Consider the following 25,779-nt stretch of genomic DNA (forward strand, 5'->3'; position numbering starts at 1 on the left):
GCCTTAGATAATATTTTTAACTGTGATGAACCAACTATTTTTCAATGCTTTTTGACATAAAAATAGAAAGAGAGCCTCAGCTTTATAGGATTCCTTCAGCTGACACTTGATCCCATACAGACTGATTCATGGTGTGTCTTGAAAATCTCTATTTATGTGGGTTCTGTTTCCAATGATTAAACATTGTGTCTTTAAAATAATCACCATATTTCATCTCTACTTTCTTATAGTGGAAAATGTTATTTGTGCTCTAAGGCATTTATCCATGAGCAGCATTGCAGTTTTGCAATCATTATACGGAAAGCTGCATGAATTTGAGCCTTCTTTTCATATTGATAAATTCCAGTCTCTCTGTATTTATTTAATTATTAATACCCCCCAGATTTTTTGCTCTTTAAATGAGCTGAAGCCTTAAGATGGACAAGTTCTATCTATTTTTTAACTTCTTCCCCCTCAACCCTGAAAAAGGAGGATTATGTAAGATACAAGAAAATAGAGCTTGGTCTTTAATTCACAGAATAGATTCTCCAAAACAAATTCCTTCTGAGGGGACAAACTGTGTGTTAAGCTCCATTTAATCTCTCTTAAATACATTCTTTATGCTTTATTTCTTTGTTTCCTGACACTGGAGTTCTGCAGCTCAGCTGTTCTTAAACTGGATCTTTAGTTTTCAGTTGTTCTGTTTATTAATATTTGGAACAAGTTGGCACCTGTAATAACCCTTCTTTTATGCTTGTGACTCAAAACAATGATATTATTTCAGTTCAAACAGGGATAAAACCAGGTATCACTGTGCTTGGTCATTAACTAGGTTTTTATTCTGTGCAAGTAGCAAGTAAGTCTGTTCAGCCCAGACATCTCTGCTTCAGTGATGGTAGTGACAGACTGCCTCTTGAGCATCCTGGGAGTGGATACCGTGATACTTGAAGCTGACCCGAGCTGGGTGTGCTGTAGTCTTGCTAACCTTTGCACTCATCTGCAGGATCTGACCTAGTCTCTTACCATAGAGCTAGCACAATTGCACAATAAGCCAGTTCAGGAAGCTAACTGCTTTTTTTGCAGCTAGTTTAGTGCTGGTTTATTCTTCTGTAAAACTGCACCCTCAGATGCTGTGTGACATCTGCCTTGTCCAGGGTAGTGAATTAGGGGCAATGGCACTTCCACTGATCTGATGAGAGACTAACCCACCAGAAGAAATGAACAGGTTTTAATGGCATAAGCTCACTGAACCAGCTCCCCATGTGACTGTACATCTGCTAGATATAATAAAAGAGAAACGATGGGAATGTGCTGCAGGACAGTCCTTTGCAGCACCAGCCCACAGACACACTGCTGGTAGATGTAAATGTTTGATTATACCTGTTTCTTTTTCTCATAGTTTAACAAACACTTCTTTGAACATATTTATGTAATGTTTTAAACGTATACCACATTACGTGACAACATGTTTGAAAGTAGAGATACCTAGCCATTCAATTACAAATAAGCTTATATTAGAGGTTCCACAAGGGAAAGACACACAAATGTAGTCTACTGCCTGTATTTCCGGATTTTTGCAAAGAAAGGTAAAGGGGCACACTCAAGTATGATGTCACCTTTTAAAATTCAAGCTCTGGTCTTCCTGGTAGGGTGTCCAACCATGGACCAAAACTTACTTTTTTTGCGGAACTGGAGCCTGATACTATCCCCCAACTTTTGGCAATGTAATAGAGGTGCAAGACCAAGCTCTACATCATTCTTGTCATTTTAACGTCAGAACCATGATACGGATTTACTGGGGATAGATTTAGTCCCTAAGTCACTTCAGTCCTTGCTGTAACTGATGCCCTCAGAACCAGAACACTTTCCAAAGTAGTGGCCAAAAACTAAAGAAAATCTATGTACCTGAAACTTCTGCTTCACGTCAGAACACCTCCGTCCGCTGTCAAGGAACAGCACTGGCCGTACGGCAAGTTCTCTGCAGCGAGAAAGCGCTCTTCAGCTGTCAGGCTGAGATTTGCCCCTAATCGCTTGGGAGGGAAGGGCACAGCTAATTTTTTTTTTTTAATTTGTTGCTACCGCAGCGCGCTCAGAAGAGGCGCCACAGTCGTAACAGCAGTGAACGCTGTGGAAGCACGGGAGAGCTACGCTGGAGAACCACCATCTTCACCACAGATGTGACCGAGGAGACCGTTAGGCTGCCTCACGGCGCAGCCCCTCCCCCGCGGCGGGCGGCTGAGAGGAGCCGCGCGCCGGCCCGCACCCAACCGTCCTCCCCGCGCGCGGGAAACGCGCCCGCCCCGCCGCAGTCGGCAACCGCGCCCCGGCAGCTCCCATTGGCCGCGCCCGCGGCCTGTGCCTGATCGGGGCGGGGCTTTCCGCGGCGTGGGCGGGGCCACGGGCGTTCAGCCGCGGGGCCAGGGAGCGCGGCCCTATTGCGCCTGCGCACCGGTCGTGTGGGCGGGGTATCGTGAGGAGCGAGGCGCCGGGGGGGGTCTCTCAGCTGCCTTTCGCCTGGGCGTCGGGGCTGCGGGCTGCGCTTGGCGCCGTGGCGGGAAGAGCCGCGTGCGGCAGCCGGCTCTGGTCATGGCGGAGAGGTATCGGCGGAGCGCGGGAAGAAGCGGGCGGCGGCGGCCGTTTCACGCGGCTGCGGGCGCGGCGGGTTTGAAATTTAAAGCGCGGCGCGCGGCCGTTGTCCGCTCTTTTCTGCCCATTTAAAACTTAGCGTGCCCCTTAGAAAGCTGGGGGCGGGGGCTTGAAGCTGGGTTTACACTTGAAGCTTGTACTGTTCTTGTCTGTGGAGTGGCTGTTTTCTTTTAGATGGGTGTCACGGCTTTGACTGCATTAACGGTTCGTTACCTCAGCTTTCAGAGGAGAGCGGCTGACTTCTCCGATGCGATGCTCAAGAGAGGCTTGAACAACAGATACCGCGTGTTGGAAGTCAGCATAGTACAGAGGAACGGAGCGGACCCGGAGAAGCGCCTGACGGTTACGCCGTCTCCGTCGCTGGGCGATGCGGAGCTGTGTGTTCTGAGGGACGGCTGGTAAGCCGTGAGGAAGCGTAGACTGAGAAAGTCACACCTGAAAAGGGGATAGTGGATTACTAACTACATTTTCTTTGTGTTGCCTTTGAAATGAGTTTTAATTTCTTAAAAATGGTAACCAATGTTACACTTAAACAAGCTTTCTCTAGTGTAGTATTGTCAATATATCGCTGTAACGAATATTCATTCTGAGGGTAACTGATGTCATGTTTACTTGTATCAAGTAAGTATTGCTATTGAAAGTTTAATATATTAAAATCCTGTGCTCATGCTAACAAACAGCGAGGCAGTAAATCTGAAGCAGAGTATTTTCTCTGCATGTTGTCTTGCAGCAATGAGAAGTGTTCTTTTAAATGATGTACAAAGACATATCTGTAAAATGTGAGGTTTTGTACAGTCTGATAAGGTCACCTTAACTTGAACTCCCCTGGAAAAGAGTTTTTCTGGTGTGCATTGGGGAGGATTTCAGTTTAGGTGTTTGTGCATTGCATGGTATCTTGTAGAAGTAAGGACTAGTTCAGTCTTTTGGAACACGTGAGCATGCGCTAGCTGTTTGGTGCTGCTTTTCATTTTACACTGGAGTTTGAAAGACAGGAAAAAAAGTCTAAGACTCCATTTCTTGGAAGAGGAAGTATAAATTATTTTGAATGCTGAAACTTGCAAGTCAGTAAAAATATTCTGCTGACCTTCTGAAACAAGCAGAGTAGCTAAGTAAGAAGGTAGTTCTCATGTAATGTGCAAGAGCAGTATGCCAGTATAAAATATAATGATACTGAAATGGCTCAACAGGTGGGGCTGGAATAACTTGAAGTCTACCAGATTTCCCTACGTGTAGGTCGTTCTGACACATTATCTGGTACTCAAAATTAAGCAAGTTTTATCAGTAAAAAGTCCTGTATTTTCAGAATTGTAAGTGAACTTCTTATAAATTAAAACTCTTTCAAAGTATATTGAATCTGTGAAATTATTAATATATCTTTGAATGTTTGGTGTCCTTAGCTTACAAGTGATTGTTCAAATGTATTACTTTATAGGGATTCTGTTCCAGTTGTTCCAGGAGACATCATTCATTTGGAAGGGGAGTGTAGCTCTGGTACCTGGATAATAAATGAACAGTCTGGATACCTGATTCTTTACCCAGACTTGCTGCTTTCTGGCACTACAATATCAAGTAGTATTCGGTGTATGAGAAGAGCAGTCCTGAGTGAAAAATTTAGGGTGAGTGTTAATTATACAGTTTTGAATGTTTTAGTGTGATTAGTTACTGTTTCACCGATTGAGACTGGTGGTTGTGCCTGATATTAAAACCAGCTGAGACACTGTATTGCAAAATGTAGTTATTAGCTGTTTGTAGTGTTTACAAAACAGAATAATTTAGAAGGGAAACTGTCTGTTTGTCTTTGGGCTACTTGTGTTTTGGGTTTTTTTTGTTTGTTTTTTTTTTTTGAGAATTTCTGCTGAGATAATCTTGTATTCTTAAAATTCTAGCAACCTTTTTGGTAATTTTTGTGGTCTTAGCCACATCTATGGATATGAATCCTTTGTGAGGGATCTGCCCCTTGTTGGCCCTATGAAAAACATAACCACATTTGGCCAAGTTCAAAGCCTTTGAAGAATCAGCCTGCATTGTTCAGTTGAGACTTTTTCTAGAATACCTACTCAAATACCCTACGAGGAGCATGCTAGAGCTGATTAAACAGGACTGCACCTGGAGATCAAGCAGAAATACACCTGTACTGTAATCAGGGTTGATATGGGCTCTCTGGAACACAAATCCATGTGCTGGAAGTTGAAAAGAAGAAAGAATTCTTGTGGTAGGCAACATCTGCCAGTTTCAGCTCAAACAAAACCCTTCTAGACATGGTAGGAATATAAATCTAAATGGGGAAGGGAACCAGAATGGAGTAGGAAGAGAGCTGGCTGAGAGACTGTGGCTGGAATGAGAAACTTAAGTATAGGAGAGGAAGACTGTGAGAGGAGATGGTGACAGGAGGCCTTCATTAGAGAAGCGATGGGAGTAAACGAAGAATCATTCATAAGGGACAGTGCAGGGGGTCCTGATTCCAGGATCACACCACTTTCTAGATGCTGGAGTGAAACCAGTATTTGCTAAATCCATAGAAGATATTAATAAGTACTTGCAAAACATACTGTTAGCTGTCCAGTCATTTACTGGTGGCTTGTGCAGAGGTCATAACTCACTAAATTCTTATGAGTCTACAGAATCTAATTCTGGTGATGGTGAGACAGGTTTCTGAGGCATAGTGGTGTTGGAATTACTTTGTGTGACCTGTTAAAACACAGGAAACATGTTTTTGTAGTGAAATGGGTGCTGTCCATCAGGTGAAGCAAATGAAAACCAAAAATTTTCCATAAAAGTTGCATGAAGTGGACCTAAAGCTTCATTTGTTGTATGACTCATGTATGTTGTATGACTTCTGTTGTAGCGCTCTGAGTCTGGCTCACGCCAAATGCTCGTTGGTACAATTCTTCATGAAATTTTCCAGCAAGCAGTAACAAAGAACTTGGCCCATGAAAAAGTAGAAGAACTAGCAAATAAAACTGTCTATGGACAAAAGTATCTTAAAGAAATGTAAGTAGCGTTACAGGTATTCTTTTTTACACTAGCAGATAAATTTCTACTTGAAGTGTAATGCCACAATCTGGAGAGTATTCTGCCAAATGATCTTGTTTAATGAAACTTTGATATCTCTTAGTAAGATACTTCTCTGTTTCATAATTTAATTTACCTTCCTTGCTGAGCTACTCTTATAAATTTGAATTATTCTTCTCGAGGAACTACAGCTGTTTTTTTGCCAGGGCAACAGGGGTTGGGTTTCGTGCCTGTAACATTAGATTTCCATGCATCTCTCAAAGCTGAGTTAAATGTGACAACCATAGTTAATGTTGATCCTCAGGAAATGAAACAAACTTCTGACTGACAAAGCACTGAGAGATCTGTTATTTTCATGTTCTTTATTGGGTTGCTTAAAGGCCCATACATTTAGGGACTTTTCTTTTCTGCACAAAGCTGGTAGAAATATTAATCAAACACTCTTTATATTTTCATCAGCAAATGGCAAGATGAATGGTTGTCAGTTTTATGATTATACTGCAGACTTGATTAAAATTGAGTTCAATTAATGTAAAACTCCTCCTATAACTTCAATATTACAAGTTATATGTTGGGGAAATGGCAGTGGCCCTTAGCCCCTGGAGAACTGAAAGTTAAAATTGTAACAAGATGTTACTCTGGTTCTGATACTAAGGTTTGTGGTATTTTTATTGTGACCTCTAAGATTGCTTAAAGGCTTTTGTATCTTACTGGTCTCTGTGTTTGAAACTATTGATTACAGTTCCTCTTTGCATGTGTAGACTACTGTTGGGACTGAAAAATAAATTACAGAAAGGTCTGATGTCTGTGATCACTTGCACTTGTGTGGATTTTCCTGTGTAAAGCCCCCTTGTATTTCTCTGGTGCTATAGAATAATGCCTTTATTTCCAGTGAGTGCTAGTACTGAACTATCTAATGCCTACATGATTAGGTTCTGTTAATGACATTTCTGCCTTTTTGTATTTGTAACTGTAGTGATGCTCTGAGAAGGATTGTATTCCTTCTCAATTAAAATGGTTCAGAGCCTGTCAAAATGCATAAGAGACAATTAGTAGACTGGTGTGTATTCGGACAAAAACCAAATACAATCAAATTGTGTGTGTGCACGCGCGTGTGCTTTGGTTTTTGTTTGTTTGGTTTTTTTTTGTTTTTAAATATTCTCATCCTTACATAAAGCCTAGGAATAGTCAGTTTTAAATACAGTTTTACCATCAGTTTTGTTTCATCAGTTCTACTTTGCTGGTGTGTGTGTGGGGGTTGTTATGCCCATTGTTCCAAATGAATTATGTCAGAAATGAATAGAATGTATGCTGTTTCTCCTAACAGATGCTCAACTATAGTTTTAAGAATTGGTCAGTCAAGTTGAACCTTAATGAATCTGTCACTTTTCTACACTTTATTGATGGCTCTTCCATTGTGGTTACTTCCATAAATCTTGCTAGTACTCGAATACCAGAGGTAAAACTAATATTCCTGTCCTGTTAATGGATGTGGTTTTGTTTTTTTAGGTATCTCTTAAATCTGAAACAAAAAGAAATAATGCAGGAAGTAGAAGAATATTTGCCATCATTTCTTAAATGGGCAGAAGACTTCATGCACAATCCAGATAACCAAAATAAAATGCAACTGAAACTGTAAGAAGTCAGATTTAAAAGTTAAAATCATCCTACGTTGTTTTTTCTGCCCTTAGGAAAAGCTAATTAAAATGTCTCAGTATATTGTGTTTGACTCATTTCTTATTTTTAAAGAAAACTTTTTTATGTGAATCTGTTCTGTGATGTAGATGATGGCCTCACTGTCTAAACAATTATCCTTGAGACCAGCATGTTTAATTGCCATTGCAAGTACTGGGAAAGACATTAAGAATGGTTATTATCAGACAGAGGAAGAACTGACAAATATCTTATTGGTCTTATTCTTTGTAAACAGTGTCATACAGAGTAGAAACGTTAGTAATTAGAAGAACTAGCCTGTTTGGTCAGCTGACTGACCCAAAAGATATTGTTGGTATGTATAAGTCTACAAACTGCAATATGAAACTACTAATGAAATGCAATTTTTACACTCAGTTTCAGTGAAACAGTGTTTTCACTCCATTGTGGCAGAGTTCTTCCTGTCTAGAGCTTCCTGTTGTCAGTTGTAATAGCCATGGGGTATGTTAAAGTTTTATGAACCCGCGTATCCCAGTAAAACCTGTCTGCTGCCTTCCAGTATGCATCATTAAACCTTTTGAAGAAATGAAATGTTTTAGGGTGTGTTTATTCAGAGAAGACCAAAAACTAGTAAAAACAGTTTAAGATTCTCTTTTAACTTAGCTTGAAATTGAGGTGCATAGCAAAACTACATGGCAAAGCGTGGCTTAAAATAACTTTGATGTGATGCTTCCTCCAGGATAGTTTGAGTGAGTCTGTCTTTCTGAAGTTAGTGCTTAAAGAGTGCATATAATGCAAAAGTAATTATTACTTAATTATAATACTTAAGGGGAAATACTGAGGGAAGTTGGTAACTTCTGACTTGCTTTATTTTCTTCCTAGGTCAAGTGATGGAAAAGTAGAAGATTTCTCTTCTAAGATAGAAATTGCAGATATCCTAGACATTGAAGAGACTATCTGGTCTCCCAGGTTTGGGCTGAAAGGAAAGATCGATGTTACAGCCAGTGTGAAAATCCATTGCCAGTCTGGAGTACAGTCTAGGATAATGCCGTTAGAACTCAAGTCTGGCAAAGAATCTAACTCCATAGAACACAGAAGTCAGGTACAAATGATATGTGTGACTTAACTATATCGGGGACTGTGTATAGACTTTTATTAGATGACTTTTTTTGTTATGAAAATGAAACTTCTTGTTTGTGTGTGATACAATTTAAAATTAGGGATGGCTGATCACAGCAGCCCAAAGTTGCTGTTATAAAATGAAAATGAAGTGAGGTGTGGGAATTGTATATGTTTACCACTTAAACTGTAAATGTGTGTTTTAATCCTGGAAAGTCTGTGTAGTCTCCTGTTACTACATTCAATTATTGGACTGAGACAAATTGCTTCAAGAAATAGTGCTTCTTTCCAGACAACTGATCTGACCTAGAGGTAGTAGGTTTGTGTTAGCTTTTGCTAAGGAAGATACCTTTTAATTGAAATCCTTGGTTAGATGTTTACTGCTTATGCTTTCTAGATTACCTGTGATAGTAATGATTGCTTAATTATATAAATTATGGAAATACAGCTTATAATGTACTTTAACCTTATTACTGTGTATTACAAATATATGTAATATTTTCAGGTTATTCTGTATACATTGCTGAATTTAGAACGCAGAGTAGATCCTGAAGCTGGATTTCTTCTTTATCTTAAAACTGGTACTATGTATCCTGTTTCTGGAACTCGTATGGATAGAAGAGGTAAAGTTGTTCCCTATCTCCAGAAACCATACTTCACTATGTTAATTACAATGAAACATTTTAGTAGGAGTTATAAATGTATGGTTTACTCTTGACTGTATCTGTACTTACAGATATATCACTTAACATAGTTTTACTCGTTTCAATAAGCTTATATTAAAAACTTAGATTAGTTAAAGTGTGCTTTATTAACATTCTATTAGGACTTCTTTCTATGTAAGTACCTGCTTAACTGGCTAATAAGTTGCTGGCTGGTTGCTTCTGAGTTAGAAATGATTAAAAACAAAACCCCAAATATCAGCCTAATTTGTTCTTTTCTCCACAGAATTAATTAAGTTAAGAAACCAGGTGGCATTCTACTTAATGCACAGCACATGTAAATCTACTGTGGGAAGAAAGCAAACACAGCTTGCTGCTTTGCCTCCTATAATTGATGACAGTCAAGCCTGTAAATACTGCTCCCAAATACACAATTGCTTTCTATATAGCAGGTAAAAAATAATAAAAGAGAGATAGTTTGACTCTTGTTTTTAAATAAGCTTGAACTGCAACTTTTGATACTGGTGTGCGTATTGTTTTTTTTCCCCTCTGGTGTACAGTTTTGTGTTTCTATGTGATGACTTTCACACCCAAATAATGTTCCATAAACCTCTGTGCAATTTTTACAGTGTAAACAAGTAAGTCTCTGATTCTGCAGAAATTTACCTGCTTATTCAGATGTATTTTCAGCAGGACAAAATCTGAGATAAGTCTTAATATAATAGTTAATGAAGATAACAAATTTCTGTTGTACCTAAGTTAAGAGTTATGTTAGTAAAGCTATATCCTTGCGACTCTCCCAGTTGGCAATCTTTTGAGGGAATAAACTGAGTTATGGCTGGTTAACAGCTCTTTCCCTTTTACTCTGTACACAGTATTTTTTGTCTAAACTAGACTAATTTGTGTGAAATGCTTTAATATTCTAATATGTTATGGCAATAGGATTATTCCTAATAGACTAGCTTTTTTCACTTTCTTAGAACTAACTTTCTTCCTGAAGGTTGCAGTTTATGTGCATGATTATGTATAATGTCTGTGGATGTTTTGTTTTGAGATAAATTGACTAGAAAAACTGAATTGACTGTATATTAACTGTGGAATTCCCTTCACTTAGCTAAATCTCAGTATGGTAGTCATATCTTACCAAGAAAGAGAATAAAAAGATCGATTATCTAAATATATACAGTGCTATCCTTGAAATAACTATAAGTGGCCTTTCAGTAACTTTTTGCCTTTAATCATTCAAAATTATGGAGGTGATCTCAAATCGTTGTTATGAGGTTGTTCATATGAACAAACAATATGAGTTCCACTTTATTTCAGTGACGATAGATGAATCCAATATGTTTTTGTCTGTTACAGTATATGTTTAGATTAGCATTATGTACATGTAGATTTGCAAGGAAAAGGTACAAGTTGACTCTCTTTTTGTGTTTGGGTCTACTCCTAGAGCTGTAGAACAAAAGATGGCCAGTTTGTCCCTTCCTCCTGTTATGGTACCCATTATTGAAAAAGAGACCCAGCACCTGAAACCCTCCCACTTAGAGTATTTCAGCCTGTGGTATCTAATGTTAACCTTGGAGCTGCAAAGTGGAGAGAGTAAAAAGGGATCTAAAAACATATGGATGATACCCTCTTTGGAAAGGTAAGAGGTAATTTTTAACCTAGTACAAATGATGCCCCCTTCAGTAACTGGAAGTAGGGCACTATATACTTGTAGTGCTTTCCCTACAAGGGAAACGAATTGCTTTTCCAGTCCTTTTAGACATACTTAAATATGCTTCCCTGTATATGCTTTTATTTTTTTAACACCCCCCCCCCCCCCCCCGAGATGTGACCTAATGAAGGCATCAGTCTACTGGATTTACTGGTTTTGTATTTGCAATATGATACTTGGCTTCTTGTTTATCTGCTTAAGTTCCACAGAAGTGGTGAATTGCAGCCTCAGCCTTCAGAAGTAGAAGTTGTGTGATTCTGTTTTGTTTCTGAGGGCTGAGGCCGCATGCTGACTGTGAGTCTGTCTCTCTGCACTGCTTCCCTGCAGGTTTATTTGACAAATGATGATGCATATTTGGACCATATTCCTAGGCATGGCTGGCAATCTTTTCTGAAATCAAAAAAGCTATTGTAAAGTAATATTTTAATTTAATCTTCCTGGTTCTTTTTTTTTCCCCTTAGGATATTCCTTTTACTGAGATCTTATACATATATGTATTTAATATCTTCACAGAGAGAAGGCTGGAGATTGTGTTGGAAACATGATCAGAATTGGTCAAGTGCAGGAAATCTATGAGGGACAATATCTACATTCTTTCCAACGTAAAAATGGTGCGATACCTATAACAAACCTCCTGGTTGGTGATAGAGTGGTCGTGAGTGGAGAGGAAAATGGTTTACTTGGTTTGGCTGCTGGCTATGTTAGAGAAGTCACTGTTACAAATGTCTCCTGTTTGTTGGGCAGGTAATAGAGGGGAAAAAAATCTGTCTGAAGGCATTAAAATACTGGTATCAGGAAGGGTACTTCTAGGCCCCCAAAAAGCTCTGACATGGATCTGATTAATCTTGCTGGGACTGGGGAAATACACCTCCAGAATTCTTGCATTTTGATTAAAAATGTTGGGCTTTGGTCTATGCCTGTATATTTAATGAGGTTGTTTAATTAAAACCATGCTTGCAAATTCCATTTGCTTATGACTCTAACATGAGACTGTGTAGATTACTGTGTTAATAGCAACTTTTGTTATTCAAACTATACTGCCTCTAAATTGGGCTTCGTTTGCATCTTACCTCAGATGAGTTATCAGGTTGGGGTGTTTCTTCCAGCCATTGCTTCACTCTGACTTTAGGGAGGTTTCACTTATTACTAAGTCTTTAATCATCAGCGTGGTCCTCACAAAGTTATTTTGTCTGTGGTACTGTCTTCCTTCAGGAATTTGTCAAAGCTCCCAAAGAACACTGTATTTAGGTTGGATCACGAAGAAGGAGACTTTGGTATAGGTGTCCCTCTTGAAAATCTTTCCAAATTGATGGAAGACTCCCCAGTCAGGTATTTAAAAAAAATAAAATAAAATAAAAAAAAAAACCACAATAAATAACTTGCATGTTTTTAATATTTTAGGTAGTTTCTCAGTTGGTAACTCTGAATTTTTGTTTCTTCTTCCACAGTGCAAAGCTTCGCAACTTGATAATTGACTTCCAAAAACCGCAGTTTATTCAGCATTTGAGCTCTGTTCTTCCTCCTGAAGCAAAGGAAACTGTTGCAAATATTTTAAAAGGTATAAAGTCTGTGTCTTCCTTCTCCTCCCCCCCCAAGTCCTCTGCTTAGAAGTAAACCCCTATTGCCAAAGCATTTATCACATTAAATGATCTGTTTAAAGATAAAAACAAATTCTTTCTTATGATGAAATTCATAGGCTAGTTGGAAGAATGGCTAAATGTTTCTTTAGAATTCTTATTTTACTTTTGTTAGTTCCTGCAGCTTACAGTTTCAAAAAGAGTACCATGTGACTACATCTCTAACTTGCAGAAAATCAGGGATAGGGAAGGCCCTTGGGACAGGGGAAACAGACTCTGAGGGAGTGGAAGCAACTGAGCTTTGGCATGAGCGTTCCCTTGTATTGGCATTCTTGCTGGCCTGTTGGATACAGCGTAGTGTGTGCTGCTTTGTGGGAGTTCTGTAAAACAAAATTACTTTATGTATGTGGAAGTGTCATTCATTCACTGAAAATACTCCCATCGTTCTTTGAGTTGTCTGTGAAAACGGAAGTGTAACTGAATTCTCTTAGAGCAAATAGAACTCTTACAAAAATTTAGTTTGAAGACAAAGATGTGGCTTGTTGCTTTGAGGTCTAATTTAAATAAGATTTTTGCCCAGCCTCCTGTCCAATCACTGAAGGGACAGGACATTAAAGGAGGACGTATATTCTGAAACTCAGGAATGACAGGTTATCAAGTGTACTGGAAGAGCTGGACAACAGTACCTTCCCATGGAAAAAGTATTTGCAAGCCATATACTTTGTTTTTACAGTAAATCCAGGGGCACTATTTTATTTTTTTAACTTGAGCTTTGCCCAGTCCAAATAGCTGGAATGCGCTGTTCATCTGCATTAGACTGGAAAAACAGCTCTGATTAAAGTTTCTTCCTTTCAAGATGATGCCATCTGTGCAGTTTATTTCCCTTTGCAGCAAGGTGTATGTTTGAACATGAAAATGGGTATAATAAACTAGAAATGTCCTTACAGGGCACCTTATGGAGATGGTCATTTAGGATATTAGAAAAAAAAATCACAAAAGGCCTATGAAGAAGAATATCTTCAGTGACTTATTTTTAGGGCTGTGGTGCAGACCTATACTGCTTGTCTGTGTGCTGTGGTGTTTAACATCATTACTTCATCAGAATCTACAGGCTTAATTTGCTCAGTCTTCAATGGCTTTAGCAGAAGAGGAAACTCAATTGTTTTAATAAATACAAAAATTATAACTATTATTAACTATAGACATCTCACTTCTTTTTCTTTAAAGGTCTGAATAAGCCTCAGAAACAGGCAATGAAACAAGTGCTACTTTCAAAGGACTACACACTTATTGTGGGTATGCCTGGAACAGGAAAAACTACTACAATATGTGCTCTAGTAAGATCATGTAACTTGATGTTGAAAACTTTTGTGAGATTTGGAGGAAAGCATTAAACTGCATAACACATTCTTTCCTAAAACAATTGTGGTGACTTAGTCAACTGTTATCTGCATAACTTCGAAGAAGAATACGTTTCCTTCTACTTGAGAACTTGCATTTGGTAGCACTAAAAAATATTTATGTGGGAGGGAAGAGACTGGATTGTGATATTTAATCATTTTGACTTTAAAATCAAATACCTCATTTTGATGTTAAAATTAATCATCCCCCCAAAGTAAGTCCTCAAATCCTGAGTTACAGCTCAAAGAAAGGACTTCCTTGGGGAAGTTGGCAACTTGCCCATTATAAGTTATATAAAGCCATGGTGCTGAAGCTATGTGCAGCCTGCTGGCCAGCTGCTCTAGCTGGTGGTCCTATTTCCCTAGGAATGTCCTGTAGCAGCATACTGGATTATGGCTGTGGGCTGAGTGAGTTGTTCTTGAAACAGCAGCAACATCTTACCTCCAGTTGTCATCTTTCCTGAATGGGTGTTTTGCCCCTCTTTCCTTCCCTGCTGCCCAAGAAAATTCATGGGGAAGGAGGATGACAGAGCAGGCAGCTGCTGCTATTAACAGATTAGCTCATTCTGCTGAATCCTTCTGTGTATGGCTTAATCATCCTGGAGTAAAGTGTTTCTGGGAATGGGCTGCATGACTCGTTCCTAACAGTGGTGGCCTGCTTTAGAGTGCAGGGATGTTCTCATCTCTCACTGAATGTGACATGTATAGTAGGCCTGCTGTTTATGGGAACCATCAGGTCTACTGCCCATATTGTCTTTACAATAGCTAAATGATAGATCTGGCCAGAAAGGCTGATGTAAATGAAGTCATACTTGTAACTGGTTCCCTCTGAGATTTGTTGGATATCAATCCAACTTGGAATTGCCGATTCTTGTATGTAAAGTCTTAACTTTTTCTGTACCAATGATTAGGTGAGAATTCTTTCTGCTTGTGGCTTCAGCGTTCTTCTGACCAGTTTTACACACACTGCTGTAGACAATATCCTGCTGAAGCTAGCCAAATTCAAAGTAGGATTCTTGCGCTTGGGGCGAGCTCAGAAGGTTCATCCAGACATACAGAAGTTTACAGAAGAAGAAATCTGCAAGTCCAAATCAGTTAAATCTGTAACTGATTTGGAAGAGCTCTATAACAGTCAGGTGAGAAAAGAATTTTTTCTAGCCCTACAAAACATTATAGATCATTACATTAGTATTCTAGTTGTTTGGGTACTGTAGAGAAGGAACCCATCCCAAAGGTGTGTTAATGGCACAAGGAATCGGAGCTGAAAAAAGATGCTCAATTTCTGCATCATTTCAATTTATTTACAGCTAGTAATGGCAAAAAATTTCACTCTGAAAGTTGAAAAGCATCTTTTATATCTACACAAATTAACTAATTACCATAAGTAATAGTTCCCAAAGACTCCAGTGCTTTTATCTGAGATCTTGTTTCCTGGTATGGTTTACATGTATATCTTCTCCTGACATGGTCTTGCCCCAAATAGATCAATACGTGGTTCTATGGTAGCTTGATCTCCTTAAGGGAAAGGAGAGGTAACTGCAACCTCCTCCTCCATCTTTATTCATGTTGTTGTTGTTTGTCCCTCTTTCCCTCCCACTTGTGTTGGTTGTGGCTTTTCTGCAATCAGAGGGTGGGGAGTTGCACTGTTGAGCTGGTCTGACCAAAAACTAATTATTCTTTGTTGAAAGCTTAGTACTGCTTCGTGTGAGTGCTAGTGCAAAGGATAGTCCTGGGAGTTGGGAAACTAAGCCAATTTGATTTTAAAGCTGCCACTGGCTCAAAGGCTGAAGCTTCCTGGTGGTTGGAATAAATGCTAGCATTGCAAGGGCCCCGCACCCCTTTACTTTTCTGTTAACAGACATTGCAGGGAAATGACTGAAGTCATAAGGGAAATGTCTTAATGTTTTGTGCTTTAGTCGCTTCAGACTGCAGTTGAGGCACAGGGGTGGTAATAATTGTGCTGCTGTTTTCTCTGGAATAATTCCCTTGCCTTGCCAATTTTCTAAGATAGACACTTCACCATATTCCATAAACTGTATTTACCTAGAATCTGTTACCATCCTAAATGCATAGCAGGAAGGTATTATGAACCATCTCCTGTTCTAAAGCTGGCTTTTACATTTGTCATTTGCAACCAGTGCAAGACTTCAAAAATACGTGAGGCCAATATACATGCAAGGTGTGAACTGATCTGATTCAAGGATTAATGATTTGATTTCTTTTAACTTTTCTTTTTAACTTGTAAGAATTAAAAATATTATATATTGGAAACTTTTTTTCTTCTGAAAAATGTAGTCTTAATGGATATAAGATGTCTCTTATCCTTAAAGTGTGTCTCAATTTTCAGCCAGTGGTTGCAGCATCTTGCATGGGAGTAAATCACCCCATCTTTGTTCGGAAGCAGTTTGATTTCTGTATAGTTGATGAAGCTTCCCAAATAAGCCAGCCCATCTGTCTGGGCCCACTCTTCTCCTCAAAAAGGTTTGTGCTGGTAGGGGATCATCAGCAACTGCCTCCACTTGTACAGAATGCAGAAGCAAGGTAAGATAAAATGCTGCTGGACAAATATCAGTAAAATGAGCTTCGGGAAGGCTCTTGCAATGTTTTGACTGATGCATCTGTGTGGGTTTTTTTGTTTGTTTGCTGTTCTGTAACAGAGATCTTGGCATGAGTGAAAGCTTATTTAAGAGGCTGGAACAAAACCAAAATGCTGTTGTCCAGTTAACTGTGCAATACAGAATGAATAGGTATTAAAACTTTCATTTGTTATATTAGGCTTTTTAATGTGGGATTTAAACTGCAATATTTGACACTGTTCCTTGTCTTTAAACCCTTAGTAAAATTATGTCGCTGAGTAACACGTTAGTCTATGAAGGCAAACTGGAATGTGGATCAGAGAAGGTGTCGAAAGCCACTGTTAACTTGCCAAATCTGAAACAGTTGAAACTGGAGCTCACGGATTCTTCAAAAACATGGTTGAAAGAAGTACTTGAACCAGATACACCTGTGTGTTTTCTAAACACAGAGAAGGTAAAGTTCATTATGTTCTCTTTTCAAAATCATGTTTTTGTAAATTTTCAATACAGTTAGTGTGTAAGAACTTGTAAAGCTTAAAGGTAGGGTAAAATAGATAGCTTTAAAAAAAGGTCTCCTAGTTATATGTAAAATGTGCAGTGTGCAGATGTATTTAATATACCTGAATTGTGATGGAGCATCTACTGCTAGAAACATTTCATCTCATAGCAGTTGAAAAGTTTAATTCAGATAGCCAGTATTACAGAAACTGTTGGATGCACTATAAACTTTGTCCTAGTGTAAAAAATGTGGCCCAAAGTCTGTAGCCCTTGCAGCTATAGAATGCGGTCACTTCCAGGCTGAGGGTCAGTAGTGTCTAAGCTGTGTGCCACTGGCAGGATAGTTTTACTTCCCTGTTGACTTTTGTGCAAATTCTACACACTGAAGGAGGAGTAAGTTGCTTTAGGTGTATGAATTCATGGAGACTCAAAGAAATTCTTGTCAGAAGAATAAAACTGAAATGCAACAAGGATTACATGAAGAAACTGACCTCTAGGTAAAATAAGGGAGTTTAAATGCATGTGAAGAAAAGATGACTGAATTAATATGCACTTCTAGTACTTGGTGTCACTAGTTAGCAACTGGGTCATAAGGATTTGAGTCCATCCTCCTCTGTAACAGGTTTTATTTTGAATCCTTTTAATGCTGGATGTTGCCAGTAACTGTAGCAACTGAAGGTCTTTATGCTGACTCTAGCCTTAGGACAGCACCCTGGGAAGAAGTCTCCAATCTATTTCTGTGCTCTCCAGCATCTTCTACAGGATTCATCTTTATAGCAGAATTCTAATAGAATTTCTTAAATGACTTAAAGTGGTTCTTGGCTGATTTTGAGAAACTTCTAAAAATGCCTACACTTGATAGGGAGGGACCTCTTCCAGGAATGCCTTAATAGCTGCCGTCCCTTTCACAGAAAAGCAGACAGTTGGTCACAGAGAAGAGCTTTGTCCTGGTAGGAAATGTGGAAGCACACTGTTTATCTATTGATCAGGCCAAAATTGGCAATACGAAAGTTAGAGCTTCTGTTTCATTTCAACTTTTCTTCCTTTCTAGTCTATCTCAAGTGTAAAACATCTGTTCTGTTTGTAGAATCAAAGGAAAGTTTGACTTTCCAGAATATTCTTCATTTGGGTGGGACATTAGGCTATAATGTCAAATTTCTTTTTGGATTTCCTGCCAAAACTCTATGTACTATGGCAGCCATGGTTTAAAAACAAAAATTAAAGTATTTTTTTCCTTGTTTGAAAATTGTGTACTTGATTTAGTGCTGGGGGTTTGAGTACCTCCAGTCCAAAGCTTTTTCTTGTACTATGCTAAAGTAATGCATAAGTATAAATGCAAGCATATATTCTAAATGTTAGGTTGCATGATAATTTTTTCATCTAAAATAGCTTTTGTATTTTGTAGCGTTTTCAGCTACATTGATGATTAAAGTGGACAGAAACCAAGCATCCACTAAAACAGTGCATTTCTGCTCTAAGGGAATTGAGGGCATGTGAGTTTGGAGGCCTCTTGAGTGAACTGTGAGACTAGTGAAATAAAAAAAAACAAAATTCAGAGCTCCCATTACGGTAAACTTGATTCAGTTGTGTTGTGACAGGTCATAACAGACTGAATCCATGATGACAGTGGGGAAAAAATAAGTTAGGTTATAGTGAGCATTAAGCTATGTAGCCATTACAGCACAAGATATAGACACACATATGGAAAAAGCAACAGAAGCTTCTAATGTGAAGGAAAGTATTTTCTGCCTCTATAATCTACACAATGCCTGGAAAAGGATACTGTCATGTGAAAAGTTTGGAGGAAATGTTGCAGAAATGAGATTCTTGCTGAAATGCGTAGTGCTGTATTTAAGGAACAGAACAAAGATTACCTTTCTGCATGTGTCTGGAATCCTAAAATAAACTTGTCGGTGCAGAAATCTGCTATTAATATTTATGTTGCGTGAAGGAGAGCTATATGCTGTTGCAGTAATGTTATATATTGCTTTGTCACTCTCTGAATTCTCATTCACTTGCAGTGCTTTAATGTGCTAGATACTGAGCAAGGATTATGCTTAATAAGCTACCCAGTCAGCTGAATTCCTGGTTTTGTGAAACTTGTGGTGCATATTGTGTACCATGAGATTCTGTATGTGTACACTGGTACTGCTCTAGTGGGCAGAGACCACTTCCCTGGAATACTCGTACAAACAAGAACCGTTAACTCTACCTTTACCCACCAGTAAACATTATGAAAAACCCTCCCATTTTAGCTGCTCAAATGATCTTGAGGAAACAGTGGTTGTTCATAGATTTAAATCCAATTGTAATAGGACACTGATATGTTGTCATATTAGGTCAGACTATGCCATTTTAAATGGCCATACTACCATTTTAAGTGGCAATACTGTGTCATAAAAGCTGAGAAAGAAAACTGAACAAAATGGCATCAAAGAAAACGAAGTTTATGCGTGTCACTAATAACAATGATGCAAAGAGTGGAATGGTCAAAGTCCTGGCTTTCATAAGGTAGTGTACACACAAATGAAATTTGAAGCCAGAAGGCAGAGGCAAATTCAGTATATGCGCAGTTTTAGACTGTCCTTGAATCAGGAAGTTTGCTGGATCCCAGTTGCTTAAGGGCCTGCTAGTTGACCAGAGAGAGAACATTGTAATGTCAGGGAGATGGATTAATTGTTGTCAGTGATATTGCTTAAACTTTAAAGGAGGGAAGCATAAGCCAAGAGGATAAATCATAAAAATGTGGTTACCAATACAGCAAGAGTATGAATTCCTGTAAGCTTGTTCCTGGATATCTGGTCTGAGTCATATATGATGCAGAAAAGGGTCTTATTAGTTAAGAAACTACATTGAGTGAATACTTCCTTTTGTCTCTTTTTCCTTCTTTGAACTTTGGAAGTTATCCAGAATAGCAGTATTGAATTTAGATCTTCCTGTAGTTCTAAATCCGGGCTCTGAAAAATAAAAAAAAAATCTTGTCTGCTTTTAGTTTCCCTGTGGAAATGGGGAAAATCTGGTGTAAACATTGTATGGAGAGTCTTAAAACAAAGTCACATGTGAAATATGTCTTGCTCTTTCACCTTGTCAAGCTGGGAGACATCCATTTTTCCTGTGGCTTATACGGTATGAACTGCTAAGGTCAGATCAAGCTTTGGCAGTTACTTAAGGTGACTTGCTATTGCTGGAAACTCAGTAGATTGTTTCAACTTGTTTTGTAAATATAGCATTCTGAATATAGACCTTTTTTACTCTGTAAAACTTAGCATTCAGACTTATTTTTGGTTAAAACTTTCTGTAAAACAAATAGGCAGTGATTTGGTGATCAGAATATTCTGTGCCATTGTAGACAGCAAGAGTCATTATTTTTATTTGTATCTTTAAAGGTCCCAGCACCAGAACATGCGGAAAAAGGCGGTGTAAGTAATGTGACAGAAGCCAAAATAGTACTCTTCCTCACGTCCTTATTTATTAAGGTATCTTCTTTAATATGTTGTTTTGATGGACAGCTCTATAATAATCTTTACACTGCTGTATGCCTCACAACTACACTTATATGGTTATTCTTTGAGAGAGAGCCTTAATGATAAGTTGGAGGTTGGATGCAAGTCAGTACAGTGAAAGGCTTGAGATTTGCCTTCAGTTCACTGTCCTTTGCCTGGTCACGTTCTGGATGCAATAAAAGCAGGATGCCAAATTCTTTTAAAGATGAGAAACTTCCTTTTTTGTGAGGGAGGGGGGAAGGGATTTGCCTTTCTTATTTCATCTAGTCAGCTTCAGTAGTAGTACAGAATAATTCTAAGAGTTCTGAATGCTTGCCTTATGTTTTGAGGAAGAAAGAAGAACAAGGATTTTGAGGATTTTTGTCATTGTCCTGAATAAAGACAAAGCTTGGGATCTTGCAATAACTAATGCTTTTTTTTTTTTAGTTAATACCAATTATGCCTAGATTTCCATTGACTTCTTTCAATGTAGAGACGATATCTCGCAGCACTGTAAAAATCATTGAGGGTGTTCTGACTGTAAAATATATTCCAAGTAAACTGTAGTGACAAATTTTTCTTCTGTTTCTTCTTTATTCAGGCTGGCTGTAAGCCTTCAGACATTGGTATTATATCACCATACAGACATCAATTAAAAACAATCACTGACTTGATGGCAAGATTAAAAGAGAATAGAGTGGAAGTCAATACTGTAGACAAATACCAAGGAAGAGACAAAAGTATCATAATTGTGTCTTTTGTTAGGAACAGCAATGATGAAAATGTGAGTTGGTCATATTATCTTGACTTTGTTTCAGTCAAATTAGAAGTCAAAAACCACCCTGAGCCTTAAACTTGAACAATGTTATTTTCAAAATCTGTTTATGTACATTAAATTCTGAAATTTAAGTGGGGAAAAATAAAAGCAAATTACACTTCTTTAACAGCTTGGAGCCCTCCTGAAGGATTGGCGACGTCTTAATGTTGCTATCACAAGAGCCAAGCACAAACTAATCATGGTTGGCTGTGTTCCGTCTCTGTGCCGTTATCCTCCTTTAGAGAAGTTACTCTGCCATTTACAGTCTGAGGCAATGATATCCTTTTTTTATGCTGTTTTATGAAAAGGGGAAGGTAAGTTTGACTTCTTGAGGTGGGAGTTTGGGTTTGACATCTTGGGATGGGAAAAACTTTGATTTCTTAGGTTATACTTATAATACTGATTGACAATACAGTACAAAATAAGCCAATTTAATATGCCCAAAATACTTCTACATCAAGGTCATAGATGGATCTGGAACTTTCACTCTGTCTTCAAAGGTAGACATAAAAATCCATCTTGATTTGCAAGTTAACTTTCAAATTTTTTGTCTTAAATTTGAGGCTTTATTTCAATTTTTTTCCTGATCATCATAGTCTCTTGGTATCTTTAGTGTCAATGTGATCACCCTTCTCTGGAAGCAGCATGCTTTTAAACATGTCCGTTGACAGAATGGTTCATGAATAAGGTTGCTAGAATATAAAATAGCATAACTTTCACGTGTCTTGTTAAATTTATTTGTTTTATCTTCCTGGCATTGTACCAAGTTTGATGCAAGTAGCCATACCTAGACTATTTTAAGTAGGAAAGCTGGTAAGGCTTTGTTGGCTGCTTTCTTTACAAACACTAATATACAAACAGGTTTTGTGTTTTCGTGAAAGCAATACATTATAAAAATGCTTGAGTACTATTTCCTTAACTTGTTTACATCTTCAATCTTCCAGCAGGTGCTCATGAAAGTATCCAGAAATGTAACATTTTATGACTCTAAAGATTGGGAATTTGGACACTCATTTTCTGTGTGCGCTGCTGAATGTAAATAACTCATCAGTGGGGTATGAGTGCTGATGTGCACCATTTAGTCAAGCCAAACTGAAATCACATCCAATTACTTTAAAGGTTGCCTTTCAGGAAAAATGATAATCCATATTCCCTTCTTTAATAAGCTGCTTGTTAAGCTGGTCGTTTTAGTGCCAGCATATTTGTAACAAACCAGAAGTATGAAATATCCTGTTCCATCAGGTACTGGATAGCTACTTCTTTATTCACTTTTATCTTGATAGACAGTTCTCTGTATAGGTGAATGGAAACACTTGAGGGAATAAATCAAAGCTGCTTTGAGTCAGTTTTCTAGGCTCAGTTTGGTTTTATAAGACTTTAAAATGTAGTTTACATACAGCAGTTGCTTTTATTAACATTCCTAATTAAGATACCCTGGTTCTGTGCAATTTGGAAAAGAAATAGGAAAATTTTCCTTGTCTTCAAAGCCTCATGTTGCTATTTAAAGATTACATCTACTTTTTAAATACTGAACTTTAATATACATAATGTAATTAATATCGCATGAAGGTCCCTTGATGACTTGTCTAAACTGTAGTTTTTAACTACTTTTTATGAACTAAAATATTCAGAAGATAAATCTCTTAAAGTGAAATTCTGCTTATTGAAGATCATAGTTAGTCCTGCTGGTTTCACTGTATGTTTGATCTGTAATCTCTTTGTCAAAAAAAAAAAAAAACAACCCCAAATCACAAGAAACAAAACTAGAGATGCAACTTGATGGTTAAGAAGTTTACATGCTCAAATTCTATTTTAAAAAAGCATATGTGCAATACAAAGTATCCTCTACTTGATGGATCTATTTTAGTTTCCTTATGCTACCTCACATTGTACAGTCTTGCTGAGCCTTTTCTTTCAAAGATTGCTGGAGGAAACATCAAATTTTTTTGACTCCTTAAAAATCATTAGTATTTGAGAGATGTTTTCTCTTGGATCAATGTCAAGCCGTTGAGCACAAATAGTTACGGATAAACTTGTTGATGTTAAATGTGAGCATTTTCCAGTTTTTTAACTTGTTCTCTGACTTTTGTAATGTTTGAAATAAAAGTTTGATGTTTTGTTATGTTTCGATGCTTTACATAATTTTTGCATTATTCAAAACATTTCTGAATAGTTAACAGGATATCCTGTTCTCAGGTTAAAATATATACTTGGTCAGCAACTATATGAATGCCCTAAGCCTTTCAAAAGATTGTATCAAATGAATTATGGGGGGGAGTTCCTCCTAAAGTATAGCTCTATTACAGTAGTGCAGTTTCAGCGCTACAGTAGTTTTGGAATAATATATCCTTGTGTAGAATAGTGTTCTATGTTTGGAATCAAAAATGTACAAAAGTCTTAAATTTTAGCTTATCCAGGCAGTGATCTGTGTGTTATATTAAAAAAAAAAAAAAAAAAAAAAACCCCAACTGCCATCCTGCCACAAAATTGCATGAGAATTGGGCACAAGGACAACCCAGTGGTTCCTTATATACTTTTAAAATACATCCTTCCTTCTTGTTGTGTGGTAAAAATTGGACTGAGTGGAGAGATCTATAGGTTAGTGTTTTGATCTGGTATTCTCCAATGAAATGGAGATGGGACTTATAAAAACTCCTGCATTCCAATGAATGTCAAAATAATACATTGTGAGAGTAAAATGAATCACTTATTCACTGTCTTTAAACCATGTCTTTGTAATGCAGAAAGTCATTGATACTGCTGGAGACTTAACAAATATGGGTTGAGCACTATCTTAGTGATGAACATGTTGCTGGGATTCCTAAAAATACCATAGGAATTTGTATGCCAGGCTAATAGGATCAGAGCCTGAATTAGGACTGTTCAATATTTAAGCTTATCTGTTCCTTTTCTTTTAAGAGAGGTAGGAATCATACTGTATTGGAAAGGCTGTAAGAAGACACTGTGTTCTTAAAGATTTTTCCTTTTTTCAATGTAGTCTCTGAAATAGGACGGGGAAAGGGGAGGTGAAGCATCTGCTTTTGTTCTACAGCTTGCCCTTTAATTGATCTCAAAAAGGATAGAGGTAAGATTATGATTTGAGTAACTACACTTTGGAGTGTTTTTTTTTTTTTTTCTTTTAGTGCAAGTGTCTCATGCAGTAAGTGTGAGATGAGATTCCATCTCTCTGGCTGAGCTTTTCCATCACAAAAATGTTTGATCTTAAACTGTGAAGACCTGTGGGGCTGCAGAGTTTTTTCTGTTGAGAGTCAAATTTCTATCTTTGTTTTAGTAATTTTGAGATGTCTGAGCTTTTTACCTTTGAAAAGACTACCTCTTCCATACACTTTTTTTAAGGTGTTTGAATTGTAAGAACTAGAATCAGGCATGTTTGTTTTAAGATATGAGAGGTGTTTCTGAAATGTGTTATTGAGCTTTGGAGAATTAATATTTGAAAGAAACAGCAGAGCTTCACACTCAGGATTCATGAGACTCCCAGATTGTGTCTAAGCTGCTGGACATGAACACTGTCCTAACACTCATTAAACAGGGGTGGCAATATCATTGTGAAAATAAATGTATATTTTTTGCAACATGCATGATTAGGGGAAGGGCCTTGTAGCTAGGTGTGGTTTTTCTTTTCTTTTTTTTTTTTTTTACTTCTGGGCAGCCTTTTCAGTAGAAGGGGAGGAGGAGGGGGTGGAGGTGTCTGGGAGGGTTCCCTTTCTGAGGGAAATCTCATCCCGGCTGTGCAGTGGGGGTGAAGGCCCTGAGCCGCAGCCTAGGGCTTGTGCGGCACTGAAGGGAGGAGGAAGAGGGGAAAAAAAAAACAAAACAAAACCCCACCACGCTGTGCCCCCAAAACTAAAAACGTGACGGCCCTGCCGCTGTGGCCTCCCCCCGCCCCTGCCTGGGGGCGGGACGGGTCCTCCCGCCGCCGGGGGCGCCGTTGGGCGCGGGGGGAGGCCGGGCCCACGCCGCGGCAGCCGGGAGGAGCAGCGGGGCCCGCAGGGGGCGGCCGGGGCGGCTCCTCCCTCCTCCTCCTCCTTCCCCTCCTCCTCCTCCTCTCCAGCCATGGGTAAGTGGCGCCCGGGGCTGCGCTGGGCCGGGGGGCTTTGGGGTGCCCGGCTGCGGGGCGGCTCGGCTCCGCGGGGCGCGGTACCCGGAGCCGCGGGGGAAGGGGCCGGCGGAGCAGGGGCGCTGCGGCAGCGGCGCCGAGCCCCCCGCTGCGGGGGGCCGCCCGAGCCCCGGCCCTCACGTAGGCAGAGCCCCGCCGCGAGTAACGGCGGCGTGGCGGAGACGATGTCCGCGGGGGGCCGGCGCGGCCGTTGGGGCGGGCGGCGGGTTCTGTCCGCCTCAGCGGCCGGCAGAGGCGGCGCCGGGGCTCGGGGAGCGGCGGCGCGGCGTTGCCTGCTCGCTGGCAGGCTGGCGTGAAGGGACGGTGCTGCGGTCCGTAGGCTTCGTGACTGCGCGTTTTTACCCTTATTTATTTATAATGAGCCTCTGGCTGCTCATGCAGACTGGGAGAAAAATCTCTCTTGGGTCAAGCCTTGCTAGCGTGGCTGGCGAGGCTAGCGAAATCGCTGTTGCCTACAAATAGTCTCTTCAGCCGCTACTGTTTTGGGTGAAAAAAACTGTTCT

The 25,779-nt window shown here is 39.1% G+C and overlaps 2 protein-coding genes across 6 annotated transcripts in view; both read left to right on the forward strand.

The window, feature by feature from the left end:
- The first annotated feature begins 2,426 nt into the window (after nucleotides 1-2,426).
- Nucleotides 2,427-23,260, forward strand: DNA2 (DNA replication helicase/nuclease 2). Its single transcript, XM_026106412.2, has 21 exons — nucleotides 2,427-2,576; nucleotides 2,844-3,023; nucleotides 4,058-4,241; nucleotides 5,471-5,616; nucleotides 7,147-7,272; nucleotides 8,173-8,392; nucleotides 8,915-9,032; nucleotides 9,358-9,523; nucleotides 10,522-10,716; nucleotides 11,302-11,532; nucleotides 12,001-12,117; nucleotides 12,237-12,346; nucleotides 13,593-13,702; nucleotides 14,677-14,901; nucleotides 16,113-16,306; nucleotides 16,423-16,512; nucleotides 16,603-16,795; nucleotides 20,226-20,315; nucleotides 20,923-21,105; nucleotides 21,269-21,415; nucleotides 22,067-23,260. Exons 1-21 carry the CDS (start codon nucleotides 2,566-2,568, stop codon nucleotides 22,121-22,123), a joined length of 3,093 nt encoding a protein of 1,030 aa, XP_025962197.2. The 5' UTR covers nucleotides 2,427-2,565; the 3' UTR covers nucleotides 22,124-23,260.
- A 1,795-nt stretch (nucleotides 23,261-25,055) lies between these two features.
- Nucleotides 25,056-25,779, forward strand: part of RUFY2 (RUN and FYVE domain containing 2) — a 29,990-nt gene continuing 29,266 nt past the window's right edge. For 3 of the 5 annotated variants that reach the window (XM_026106416.2, XM_064513667.1, XM_026106414.2), the window contains exon 1: nucleotides 25,089-25,216. Coding sequence is in view for 1 of the 5 variants with exons in the window: in XM_026106418.2 (XP_025962203.2) it covers nucleotides 25,213-25,216 (4 nt within the window). In the remaining 4 variants the exon portion in view is untranslated. Of the gene's footprint in view, nucleotides 25,217-25,779 lie in introns of all 5 variants that reach the window. The other 2 variants (XM_026106418.2, XM_064513666.1) reach the window with 2 other exon arrangements.

Source organism: Dromaius novaehollandiae, chromosome 6, assembly GCF_036370855.1.
Source record: "Dromaius novaehollandiae isolate bDroNov1 chromosome 6, bDroNov1.hap1, whole genome shotgun sequence".
NCBI classification, from domain to species: domain Eukaryota; kingdom Metazoa; phylum Chordata; class Aves; order Casuariiformes; family Dromaiidae; genus Dromaius; species Dromaius novaehollandiae.

What these genes read in the sequence shown, in the direction of transcription:
- DNA2 (XM_026106412.2), top strand. An exon ending in TCACGTCCTTATTTATTAAG is followed by an intron (nt 20,316 to 20,922) that starts GTATCTTCTTTA and finishes TTCTTTATTCAG; the next exon opens with GCTGGCTGTAAGCCTTCAGA. An exon ending in GGAACAGCAATGATGAAAAT is followed by an intron (nt 21,106 to 21,268) that starts GTGAGTTGGTCA and finishes CTTCTTTAACAG; the next exon opens with CTTGGAGCCCTCCTGAAGGA.